We start from the raw sequence: 13,092 nt of genomic DNA on the forward strand, positions 1-13,092 counted from the left end.
CACTTCCTACCTTTTTGTTTTACCTTTGATTGGGACCGGACGATACGACACAAGAAAGTATTATGTGCATGTTGGCAATGCCAGTGTTAATCCAGTGTACCTGTGAAATGTATTTATCGACGCCCAATTGGCCGTTGTGACACCCAAATCTAAGTGTTTGTCGTCTCATGATGTGTTAATGAGCATAAAAGGGGAAAGAAAAGAAAGTACTGTATTGTAACCGTAGCATTAAAATCTAATTAGTATACTCTAACAATGAAAACTTGTCCTGCTGCTAATTCCTAACTCTCACATGACATTGGTTGATCTACAGCTACTGTTTAATGTGGAGGAGGGTGATTGGCTGTTTGATTCGTGTAAGCTGTAGGCACAAGTGACGAGCAGGCCTTTGTAGTGGGACTGTGAAGGTAGTAGCACTTGTTGGTACTGCACCGTAGTGTCAGCGCGTGTTATTAAACATTTCTGAACCACTTCACAGAAAGCAGAGGCCGCTGCCGTCCCTAGCATCCCCCAGCAGCCTGAGCCCCTGGCTGAGACAGTGCCCCCTGCTGTCGACGTTACTGTTAAAACTGTAGGGGGTCTGAGCCCTGACGAGGCTCCTGCAGCTCCTCACAGCCAGCCAAGCCCCAACCCAGAGGCTGGCTCACTTAGGATGCCCACCCCTGAGCTAGCTCCTCAGAGCGTCACACCAGAACCTCTACAATCTGGACTGGCCAGTTCAGAACCAAAGGTATCCATCTGACCGTCCCTGGACGCTCCGTGAACTGACTCAGCCCAGCTCGGTCTGACCCGGCTGACCTGCTGTGCTGCTGCTGCCTGTGTACCTACCTACCTCCTGCTGCCACGCTTCTCTCTTTCTCTCGCTCTCTCTCCTGCCGCCCTGCATGTCCGCTGACCACAGTGCTGCCCATAAGAGACCGAGATGTGTTTGTGGGCGTTATTGTGCGTGCAAGAGTGTGTGTGTGTGTGTGTGTGTGTGTGCACGTGTGAGCAAATGCTGGTAAACAACAGTGGGCTTGGAGGTGATGGCTGTGCTGACATGCCTACATGTAGGGGAGAGGTGGAAATCCTGCGGCTCTCACTGTTGCTTATCCTCTTTGCATGGCTGCAACATGTTTGCCTCGTTCTCTGTTAACCACTAGAGGTAGCTCTCGTTGTGCTGTATTTATCAGTGCAGATTGAATTGTTTCCTTGTAAAAGTAGCCACTAATTTTCCATTAATTTTTCTATTTTATTTGTTGCCCTGCGTTTAAAATGTCGCCATGGCCAAGTAACAAAGACCAGCTCAACACAAATGTTCTGCTGATTAGGATGGATAATTAATGGCTACTTCCCGATAATCAGGATTTAAAATATTTGTTTTTGTACAATGGGTATGTGCTTGTAATGTTAAATATTATTGTGGATGTTTATGTTAATAATTGCATCAAGACGGTGGGTGACATTTTCCCTTGTGAATGTAGCGGTGCACACATTATGTGTGAGAAACCACAAAGTATTAGTCAAATTATCAATCGGCATTCTATAAGTAGTTTGTGTTACACTTTTTTTACCAAATTCATATCCTCTCAGGTTAGACAAGAAAAATGCATCCCATTGTTTTGTTGTATTTTTTTTTTAAACTTTGTATTTTCTTTTTTTTTTCAATGTTAATTTGGAGCTGCAGTGTTACATTGTGATGTTTTTCAGCTGCAATAAGTGTTTGGCTGTGCTGCGATTTCTATTTAATCTACTATATAATCTGATCAGTAACCCTCCCTCTCAGTTTCTCTATTTCAGGTCTTTCCCTTGTTTCTTCTTCTGCAATTAATTTAACAGACGTTTTTTTAATATTCAAATTTTCTCATCTTTTAACGGACTTTTGTATGTCCAGTTTTTCATATTACATATTTTCTGTCTGTGCAAAATGTTAGTGGAACCTGTGCAGTTGTTAACATTTTTCTTTGTTGTGTATTTGTTTGGTAGATGTTTCAGAAGGATCCATACAGCGTAGACAACGCGGGGAGAATCAATCACAGCATGAAGCCTGTGACCTACAACCCTCAGCAGGGATATCACCCTGACCAACAGTCATACAGAGATTACGACCACCCACCCAGTCGGTATGACGTCAGCAGCAGTGGAATCAGCAGCGGAGGTGGTTACCCAGAACCAAAGCACAGAAACTATGACTCTAACCCGCCCTACGAGAACAGTGTGCCTCATTACGACCAGCATCAGTGGAACCCCTACAGCCAACCGCTCTCTACTGCCAACTCCCAGGGCTACGATCCCCGTCTGCCGTACAGCGATGGCCCTGACTCCCAGTACACCCCTCCTCTCCGCTACGACGAGCCCCCACCTCAGCAGGGATTCGACGGACGGCCTCGCTACGGTAAACCAACAGGTCCGGGTCCCGTCCGCTATGACGATCCTCCACCTCCTGCTTCAGGGCCTGACCTGCATTACAACCAGGATCCTCACCTGAGCGCCTACCCTTCAGCTGGCCACTCCCCAGACCCCGCTGCCCAGCGGCCTACGTATAACCAGGGACCAACGCCACAACAAAAGAGCTACAAACCTCAGCAGTATGACCCTGTTCCTGTGAACTCTGAAACCAGCCCCACACCACCTCCCAAAGCAGATGCCCCGTCACCGTCTCCTGCAGAGGCTCCAAAGTCTTTCCCCGCCAGAAATGAGCTACAGGAGGACCCCACCTTGCGGCCACAGTCAGTCCTGACAAGGGTCAAGATGTTCGAGAACAAACGCTCTGTGTCCGTGGATAGAGCCAGAGATGCAGGGGATTTATCTGGAAACAAGGTGAACTGTTTTATGCACTTATAGTTGTTACCAGTGTACTTAACTTGTATATTTGCTCTTCAACTTCTTCAGAAATAAGCACATCAGAAGTTCAGATTCTTAATATTGAATTTAATATTCATAATAATTGTTTTTGCTATCACAGGCAGCCGATTTACCTTTGAAAGCAGGCGGAGTAATCCCGAAGGCAAATTCTCTGAGCAACCTGGATCAAGAGAAGACCTTTAGGTAAGCCCATGTTTATGCAATGTTTTTATATAAATATTTAAATTAAATTGTGTAATTAGTCACTTTAATTGTATTATTTATTATTTTGGCCATTTGCCATCGCTAACTCCTCTTCTCTTGCTCTGATCTCACCATCTCCACCTTGTTTTTTTACCCCAGGGCCCCTGGGCCTCAGCAGCCTCCGTCCAACGTTGCTGATGACATTGTGCGCTCCAACCATTACGACCCTGATGAGGACGAAGACTACTACAGGAAACAGCTGTCTTACTTTGACAGGCTCCAGGTCGGTCCCAACAAACCCCAGCCTCAAGCACAAACAACTAACAACTACCCCAGGTGAGGCTCGTCATCCACATTCCCAAGCGTATAGTTTTGTTATGAAACTTCTTTCATTAGTTGGAAGGAAATAGTTGGGAGGTAGATTAGGAATCTAATCTACCTTTTAACATCAGTTGTGTTTTTTATAAATATCGTCATTTCTACTGTGAATCTTGAATTGATGGTTTTGGTCTTGTGATTTAAGGATGGAGTCGGTGGAGAAACCCGTTCCAGTGGAGAAAAAATATGAACCAGTTCCCCAGGTGACGCCTTCTCTGCCACCAACCATACTGCCCAAACCCGCACCTGAAGGTACAAATGTCTTCTATCAAAGGAAAAAACCTGTAGTGGGGATTTTATTATCTTATACTAGATTGTAATCACGTAAAGATGCATTTGTATCACACACTGTACTATTGAGGGACCTGCTGTGTATGCCAAAGTGTACGTGATTCCATACAAACAAATACACTCAGTGACACACAATGTGGAGCTCTTTGGCTGACCCTCATGGCTCTTCCACAGCCAAACCTCCTGGCCGGGACGACACTGTCCAGACCAACTTCCTGCCTCACAAGAGTTTCCCCGAGAAGTCTCCAGTTAACGGCACTGGTGAACATCCTCCAAAAACAGCTCCACCAGCAACCAGCTACAACCGCTACGCGCCCAAGCCCTACACCACGTCAGCCAAGCCTTTCGCACGCATGTTCGACAGTCCTAAATTCAACCACAACCTTCTGCCCAATGACAAGCCTGACCCTGCTCCAAAGGTAAGCGGTCGATGTAGTGCAGCCCTCTAAAGAGGGTCAAATAATTACAAATACATGGGGGGGGGGGGGTTACATAAGCTATGTTGCTGTATTTATTAAGCTTCTACTGTGAAAGCAAAGAGATTATCTCTTAGTAATAGCTTCCAGTTCAGTCATTATTTTTTTATATAATTCACAGCTGATTGGGTCGCTTATATTTTTAGTAATACTTGATGCATCTGATCTCATACTGACCTCCCTATACATCTAGTTTATTATAATTGGTTACAGGAATTTCTTTACTTTTTAAAAACTGTTCTGAGCAAAATTACAAAGAGCAGATTGATCTGAAATAACTGTTGTGTAATGTTTATTAATAACCGACAGCATGATAGTAATGGATGGCGCTAGAAACCATGACTAGAAACCGTTTCTTGATTTTGGACATCCTGGTTGATGTAAATGTACACTGAATCCGCTCGGGTCTCTTTTAGGAGCTATTTATTCTATCTTTTGATTGTTGGTTGTTGTTACATAAGTAAGTTCAGCTCCAAGCTCTTCGCTTCACTGTTGCTGTCTGTGTTGGGAACAGGGCCCGAGCTCCAGCCCAGTGAAGCCTCAGATAGCAGAGATACCCAAAACCCAGAACACAGACCCCGACAGTGGCCTGGACACTTTCACACGCACTATGGACCACCGCTCCAAACACCAGCACAACAACATCAACGCTGTGCCCAAGGCCATCCCTGTGAGGTAACGAACTCAGTCTGACCACAGATTCAATTTACAGTGTTCTGTTCAATACGAGGGCGTGAAAGTAACGGTTTCCACCCCTTCAGTCCTAGTGCCCTGGATGATGACGAGGATGAAGACGAGGGCCACACAGTGGTCGCAACAGCTCGAGGTGTCTTCAACTCTAACGGTGGCGTCCTGAGCTCCATTGAGACAGGTGTCAGCATCATTATCCCACAGGGTGCTATCCCTGAAGGTGTGGAGCAGGAGATCTACTTCAAAGTCTGCAGAGACAACAGCATCCTGCCGCCGCTCGACAAGGAAAAAGGTAACTCCTCAAAGATGGAGGGATGAAGAAGCCAGGGGGTTTTCTTGAGTCATATTTAAATGATTGGATACTTTATTAAGACCGACTAACTGTTCCATGGCACCAGCACTGTTTGCATTTAAACCCTCTTATGTATGTTTGCTTTGAATCGTCCTGAATCCTGTGTTTGTATTTACAGGAGAGACTCTGCTCAGCCCTCTGGTGATGTGTGGACCTCATGGCCTCAAGTTTTCAAAGCCTGTGGAGCTGCGCTTACCTCACTGTGCGTCTATGACCCCTGATGGTTGGTCTTTTGCTCTAAAATCCTCCGACTCCTCGTCGGGTATGCTGTGCACTCTCTGTTCTTCGGGGTCGTTTGGGCTGGCATTGTGACAGTTTGAGGGTTGTGGGTCACTGTTTAATTATAATTCTTTGAAGATTTTACCCCTAGTTTTGGTTCTCTTCATCAAAAAACTATGAGAAAATTGTGAACAGAATCTGAAAATCTGAATATTTTGGTCACTCAACATGAGAGAATCAATCTAGGGGGGAAAAATCTCTGTTTCTTTCACAATTTATTGCTTTTATTGATTCATTGTCATCATTTTTCCACTCAATCTCTAAATCACTGCATCACTGGGGTTTTATTTGGTGTTCAGATCAAAGTCCCTCCTCATTGTTTTTACATGCTGAATTGTAGAATTTCTCTCTTATTTTTCACCTCTTGAGTCATTTTAACATGTTTCTCTGATTTCATTTAACATTCATTCATCGGACGCCTGGCTGTATAATAATATAATTTCACCAGGTAGAAGTATAATGCATGCCGCTCTGCTCGGATAGATTCTTCTCACATAGCCACCCAAATCCTGACCTGAAGAACAGCTTTTATAGATCTCTCCGGAAATTGGGACACTGTCATAACCAATAATGTCTGTCTTTATCCTGCAGGGGAAAAAAGAAAAATTGCACAAAGACATCTTGTTATCGTGTCAAAATATAGCTCTCCAAATTTAGCTTCTGTCTGGCCGAGTGTTGTTCTTATCCAAGGTAGTTCTCAGCTGACAATATGATTTTCCCAGTTAATTGGTCTTTCACACTGGCTTCAGCTTAGATAAAGAGAGAATGTTGAAATTAAAAGCCAGACAAGCTACTTTTAGTAGGCCATCATTTAGTCCATCATGGAATTGAGCAAACAAACATTTGAGAAATGAACTAAGCTCGATGAGAAGTTGAGCTCCTGCTAAGAAAGTTAAAAAAAAGAACTGAAGAAAGGAACTAATTCCTTCTTTCTCTTTTCCCAACACTGCCCCGCTCACATCTCACGTCTTCTAAAACAGTGGTCATTTTTGGCAGTGGTCAGGATTAGCTGCTAATTAGCCTCATTTTAAGGATGAGACTTGGAGCGCTGAATGAGATGTGAGCTCACTCCGTTGTCCTGCTCCATTGTGGGAGGATTATCGGGCTGAGTCCTAATCCTCTTATTGTAAAGCAAGGCCGCTCTCTGGCCTCCTCCCGTCCCTTCTCTGCTTTTTCTCACTTCGCTTCTCCTTTTCCCTCCGATGCATCCGACTGCCTCTCTTCTGTGTACACTGCGTTAAACTGTAGATGAGTAACATGTGCATCCTCGTAACGTGATGCCCGTGGCTGACGACTGTTTGACGCTATTTCACTGATCCTCTGGTGGTAGTGACGTTCCAACATTCTTAGCTATGCACCCGCAGACGCTTTGAAAATGTAACTTTACGGTTCATCAGTGACCTTATAGCTCGATTCGCTGGAAAATTTTAGGAGCTTTCAGATAATTAAAACTTAAAATGGAATAGATTTGGGTTTTGGATTGTTGGTAGAACTAGTCAAAATTACTGCTAGTTGCAGTCCTAGGATACACACAATGCACGTAATGAGTTTATTTTAAGAGAAAATTACAAAAAAGCCCACAAGTTACCTTCAACGTCATCATAACAATCATGTTTGTTGTGATTTTTTTATGTTGTTTGAGCATAAATTGGACTCCAAATTACCCGGTCAGACCTCCTACAAAGTTATTTCTGAAATATTCAAGAGTGCCAAATAAAAACCAGCTCTTACTCCCGTCACCACTCCGACATGTGACCTGTGTGCTTTCCTTATCCGAGGAAGTGAAGGAACAGTCACACCTATTCTTGTAAGGAGGGGGAAGTCATTTTTTTGTTATTGGGCGTTCTAAAGATCAGCGTTTCGGCACACTGCGTCCTTTAGGGAAAAAAGAACGTCATTAGACTTCATTAGTGTCTCTGCTTCGCTCACTCTAACTGTGTAGCTGAGTGTGTGAGAGAGAGAGAGAGAGAGAGAGAGAACATGTTAATGACTAGGGAAGAATGTGAACACTGGCGCACAGTGGGTTGTTTTGGTCAACATCCAGAATATCTCAAACAAATCCCCCACCAGTGGCCGGCCCAGATGACGAGGTTCTTATCCAAGTTTAGTTTTTTTACAGTTGAACCAAAAAGGAAACCTAGCTGAGGTAGTTGGTTTTAACAGTTCTCAACATAAGTCAAACAAACCAGTATCGTATTATTTAGCTGGGGATCAAACCACCAACCCTGTGCTCAACAACCAGCCAAAGAAGGAAACAGTTATGAGAGCCCAGTAATATGAGCCTACTATTAAACCACACGCTGTCTAGAAGACAGAGTGACACAACATCTAACATCTTTACAACTTACTATAAAGTGTGTGTCTTTCTCCCTCTGCCTTTCCTTTTGCATAACTGACCGGGAGATGGTCGTTAGGTCACATTTATCTCTGACATGTCACCCACGTTTAAGCACAAGCTTGACCCTTTACAGACGGAGGAGGCGGCTGTATTTATAGTCGGTCTGTACTGTATCAGTGGACCTCTGGCTGTGCTTACTCTGATTGATCACTGGACCTTTCCTCTTGGCACAGACCTGAATGTTTATAATTGGAATTACACTCCGGCCCTACAGTGACTGAGGCTGGGGACATTCAATAAAACTAATAAATTGCTTTTATAGGCCACAAAACCCTGTGATATTACATAACATGGCTTACAGACAGTAAGTACAATCAATGCAGTGAGTGCTGTTTTTAAAATGAGATTTGAGTTTGTGGATTGTTGTGGTGTGAAGAGGACTTTGTAAGTGTATCGTGCTTATGAAATGCATTGCAGCTTGAAATGGGCACAAACAAGCAGCTGTTATCGCTCACTGTGCCGCCGTCTGTCTGTCCACAGGTGACCCAAAAAGCTGGCAGAACAAGTCTCTCCCCGGAGACCCCAACTACCTGGTGGGAGCCAACTGTGTTTCTGTGCTCATTGACCACTTTTAAGGATGGACCAGCAGGTGTGATGTTACTGAATGTGGAACCATGGGGCGTAAACTGAAGAGGATGGACACACACACACACACACACACACACACACACACACACACACACACACACACACACACACACACACACACACACACACACACACACACACACACACACACACACACACACACACACACACACTATATAATGGAGTATGAAGAAGATCCAGTCTGTGCTGTTAACTGCACCCTTGGATGAAGGCGAAGACACTGATGACGGTTACAAGCTGTTCTTTAAACTCTTTCCCCGTTTTGAAGTTTTGATGTGAAATGAAACCATGGATGCATGCACCATGCCACTGAGGATTGACACTCTATATAAGGCGATGTTTAATGTAATTATTACATGAATATAGATGAGGCTTTTGAGGCAGCATAAATGCGTCAAAAATCTGTGTTGGTATATTTATGCTATATATGCATACAGTATATATAGTAGTATAGAGAAGATTTACTAAACGTTTTACTCGTGAAGTCAATTACAAGTCAACATCTTGTTATTTTTCAGTTCAGGTGACTGAATACAAACGTGTATCTCCACGGTTTTTTCCACATTGAGGAAATTGTAATGAAGGTTTGAGACAGAAGTGAGGTTAAGTTGAACCAGAGACGGTGAAGTATCGGTTGAAGAAGTTGGCAAAACATGAGCTGGACATGAACCCAAGCAGCACACTTTCTAGAGACGTTCTTCTGTATTCTTCCTTTTCCTGCAGTGATATCTTGTAGCTTAATTTCTTCCAGAGTAACACGTCTCTCCTTCCAGCCTGAGGGAGATCTATGCATGTTCTTAACTCAGGTCCAGTAGCCTCCTCCGTTTCTTCCTCGCATCTGTTGCTCTCTCTCTCTATCTCGTCTTCTCTCGGTGCACTCTTTGCACTCACACACAAATAAGCAGTGATGCCTTATCTGCAGATTATTCACTTTTCATTAAGAAAAAAACAATAAGTTATGATAAATTATGGTATAATGTCATTTGTTTTGCCATTCTTTGGTGAACCCTCTGTATAAATGAACCTGGGTTTAGCACACAATAACAATTTCTAAAGGATAACAAAGGTATGCTCTTCTTTTATCTGCTATGCATAACTCAAAACAGAAAAAAAAAAATGGAAAAGTGGCTGTAAATAAAGCTAGCATATTGCCTTGTTTCTTTTGTTTGTAAATGAACTTTTTGTATGTCTTTTCTTTTTTGTATAAAACTTAGAGAAAACATGTTTTAAAAAGTGGAAGACAGTGAACGTGGTTATCTTTGTATTCTGGATATAACCTCGAGCCTTGGAACTTGTAACCTAACAATACATCACATCTTTTCTACCGATATATTCACACTACGTTACGGTCACACAAAAAAAGCTCTTTTTATGGCTCTTTGAGGATCAGGAAAGTGCTTGGGCTAAAATACATTTAAAACATGTTCTTTTAAAAAGGGTGTGCTCTCAAAGTGTCCCCCTCACTGATTTGTGATACTGGCTGCTGTATTGTGTGCCCTTAAATGTATTTTTCTACTAATATACAATATATGATGTATGGCACACCAGTACCATTTTATTTTTAGATATAACACGGCTTTAATTGGATATTAGCTCTTCACTTGTGGCTGACTTTTTTTTTTCCTCCTCTGCAACACAATTTTAAGTATACCACTGTATTAATAAATAAAATCATTTTTAAAGTAAAGACTGTACGTGAGTTTTTTTATGGTTGTGACTGCTGTTTTCTTTACCTCTGATGATCACGACCTCTCTGTTCTTATAATTCATATATATATTCAAATTTCAACGTTGGGGCGTTTTTGTTTGAAAAATGACTGTTGCTAACTTCTCTATTAATGAACTGTTTATTTCAGCTCCATGGGTGCTACGTGACTATACCCAGAGATGGGCAAAAATACATTAAAATGTATTTTGATACAAAATACCCCCAAATAAATGTATTACAACAAAATACAAAATACTGGTGCCAGAAAATGTAACAAAATACATGTATTTTGTATTTAAAATACGGTAAAATACTTTTTTCTGGATTTTCTGTTTTCTCACAATTTGGTATAGCAGAGCATTCAGGTTTATATAATGTACACAAAGCTCTGGTGAACCCCACAAAAAGGAAGAACAGTCACAGAATGTCAGTGTAACTAAGCAAAGCTATTGAAAGACAACAACTTGATTGATTATGTATATATATATATATATATATATGTTTGTATTAATGGGACTTAACAGCCCATAAACTTTGGCTTTGTATCAACAAGAAAATTTTCATCACATACGACATACAAGCTCCCAATCTCCCTCTTCCTATAGCTAGCTACTCCACTGATAAGTTAACTTGCTAAACACTGGCTATGCACTAGCCTAGACAGCATGCTAGCGTCATTAGCATGTTAGCATCGATCGCTAGCTTGATATTATAACCATCACCATGTATATACAGTAGGCTATGTAGCCAGACCCAGACATAAGTTATTCATCAAGCTAGTTGACATCTGTCACACTCAGATATTTAACTTGACAGACTTGAAGATCTGAAGACTGAACTCGTGAACTGTTTTTTGATTCGTGGAGAAAGTATTTTGAGTATTTTAAATACAAAATTACTCCACTCTAAAGTATTTTGTTACAAATTACGCTAGATTTTTAATTGGCCCTATCAAATACAAATTACAAAATACTCAAAAGTAATTGAAATACGTATTTCAAATACAAGTAATAGAAATACTGCCCATCTCTGACTATACCCCTTCATTAACGGATATTACGGCACCATGGCTCAGGTCTCACAGCTAGATGGTGCAGTTGAGCTCTGTATGAGTGCTGCACAAGGTCAGAAATGCAAAAGTCCTTAAGCTGTGATTTTAATGCATTTCAATATTTCACTTAGTTTTAGTCCCTACGACCTGGTAGGGTAGCCTATAGTATTCTTTTAAAATGTGCGTTTAGAAAACTCCCCAGTCTGGGGCCAGGTGGTAAAATAATGGTTATGATGAAACATTTGCACAATTAGTCGGCTAGTGGCTCTTAACATAATGAGGAAAAGCTGTTGCGTGTGTTTTTACTCTGTTCTCTTATTCTCCTTGTGAAATATAGCCTCTAAATTCCCTTTCATTTAAATTGGATCATAACCAGATGATAGAACTTGGATACAGTAAGAATACACTGTTACAAGTAAAACAATATATATATATATATATATATATATATATATATATATATATATATATATATATTACCATCAAAACATATTGAAAGTACCAAAAGTAAAAGTGGGCCTGTTTATTAAGCAGAATGGCCCTGAATAAGATGTTATATCACTGGATTATTATACTAATGCATGATATTTAAGCATCGCTAATGTTGCATCTGTTAAAGGTGGCGCTACTTTATACTGCCAGGTAGCTTAATAATATAATACATAAACTTTATTACATTTTGATTTTGTATTAAAAATCTGAAAACACAAAGTATGGGTAATAAAGTAACATAAAATGGAATATACTCAAGCAAAGTAGGCTACAAGTACCTTAAAAATGGTAATTAATACAAAAGAAATGTTACTTTCCAGCACTGGTGACCAGCCATGAACCACTGGGTTACACCAACCTGCCAGCACATGTTCTATTGAGTGTTTAATGATGTGCAGCCAACCTGATTTCAAGGAGCTCTTTCGGGTAAAACCCTCTCCAGGTGTGCCGCATTTTCCACCTGCACCTGCACCGTTCCGGCCTGCACGATGAAGGACACATGATATACGGAGTGTTCAATGACAATGCGGCTGGAGCTGATGTTAATACAGTCACACGGTTTCATAAAAAGGTAAACCCACATCAACTTAAAACTGATCACATGAAAAAGAAGCTGTAAGACTGACGCTCTAATTTCACGCAAATACAAAACGCATCCAAAACGTGCGCTCTTTCCTAAAAAATATGCTAATATGCTCGTGATGATCCACGTTTTCATCGAGCATTTACATCACCAGCAGCAGCGAGTAACAAATCACGCGCAGGTTTTTTGATGTTGCCTGGTAGTAGCGAGCCCACCACCCCTCCTCCACTATCGTAGTAAAACAGACTCCGAGCAGCTCGCCGCCATGAAGACGCGCAGAGTGGCACATCTCCAATACGCAGTGTGCATCTCCTGTCCTGGCTGTTAGAATTGCTGTCGTCTGTGAAAATCACTGCTGGTGCCCCCCCCCCCCCACACACACACACAGGGGAAACGCTGCTCGCTCACAACTGCGGATTTTTAGACACCAAAAGAAAAAGACAGATTCTGTGTGATACCAACATTTTTCTCTGTTTAATCTTCAAGGAGGGCACCGGTTGTTTTTGTACACGCGTCTTAACCACGTTCCGTCTCTCGCTTTCGAGTAGTTGGAGTGCCTGCAGAGAAGAGCATGACAGCATGACAATGGTGCAAGGCTGGCTGACAGCGGGATGATGCGGTTTTTGTTTTGTTTTCGCCTTTTTTCGCGTGTGGACTTTTTGAGGAATGGGCTCTTTGCCGAAGCAGTCGCCGAGAAACTCCAGAGGTCTATTTTCTGTATTGCGACTTGAACATCTTCACAGTTTCTGTGCGTGTTT

General features: G+C 42.0%; 1 protein-coding gene across 8 annotated transcripts in view; it reads left to right on the forward strand.

Moving 5' to 3' along the window:
• tjp1a (tight junction protein 1a) overlaps positions 1–10,187 on the forward strand; it is a 45,847-nt gene extending 35,660 nt beyond the window's left edge. For 4 of the 8 annotated variants that reach the window (XM_079168505.1, XM_079168507.1, XM_079168506.1 and 1 more), the window contains 10 exons: positions 479–730; positions 1,966–2,799; positions 2,945–3,027; positions 3,187–3,363; positions 3,551–3,657; positions 3,871–4,115; positions 4,687–4,847; positions 4,934–5,154; positions 5,333–5,476; positions 8,372–10,187. In XM_079168505.1, coding sequence (XP_079024631.1) covers positions 479–730; positions 1,966–2,799; positions 2,945–3,027; positions 3,187–3,363; positions 3,551–3,657; positions 3,871–4,115; positions 4,687–4,847; positions 4,934–5,154; positions 5,333–5,476; positions 8,372–8,466 — 2,319 coding nt within the window. In that variant the 3' untranslated portion in view covers positions 8,467–10,187. The remainder of the gene's footprint in view (positions 1–478; positions 731–1,965; positions 2,800–2,944; positions 3,028–3,186; positions 3,364–3,550; positions 3,658–3,870; positions 4,116–4,686; positions 4,848–4,933; positions 5,155–5,332; positions 5,477–8,371) is intronic. The other 4 variants (XM_079168508.1, XM_079168511.1, XM_079168509.1 and 1 more) reach the window with 2 other exon arrangements.
• Positions 10,188–13,092: the final 2,905 nt, after the last annotated feature.

The sequence above is a fragment of the Pholis gunnellus genome (assembly GCF_910591455.1).
Source record: "Pholis gunnellus genome assembly, chromosome: 1".
NCBI lineage: Eukaryota > Metazoa > Chordata > Actinopteri > Perciformes > Pholidae > Pholis > Pholis gunnellus.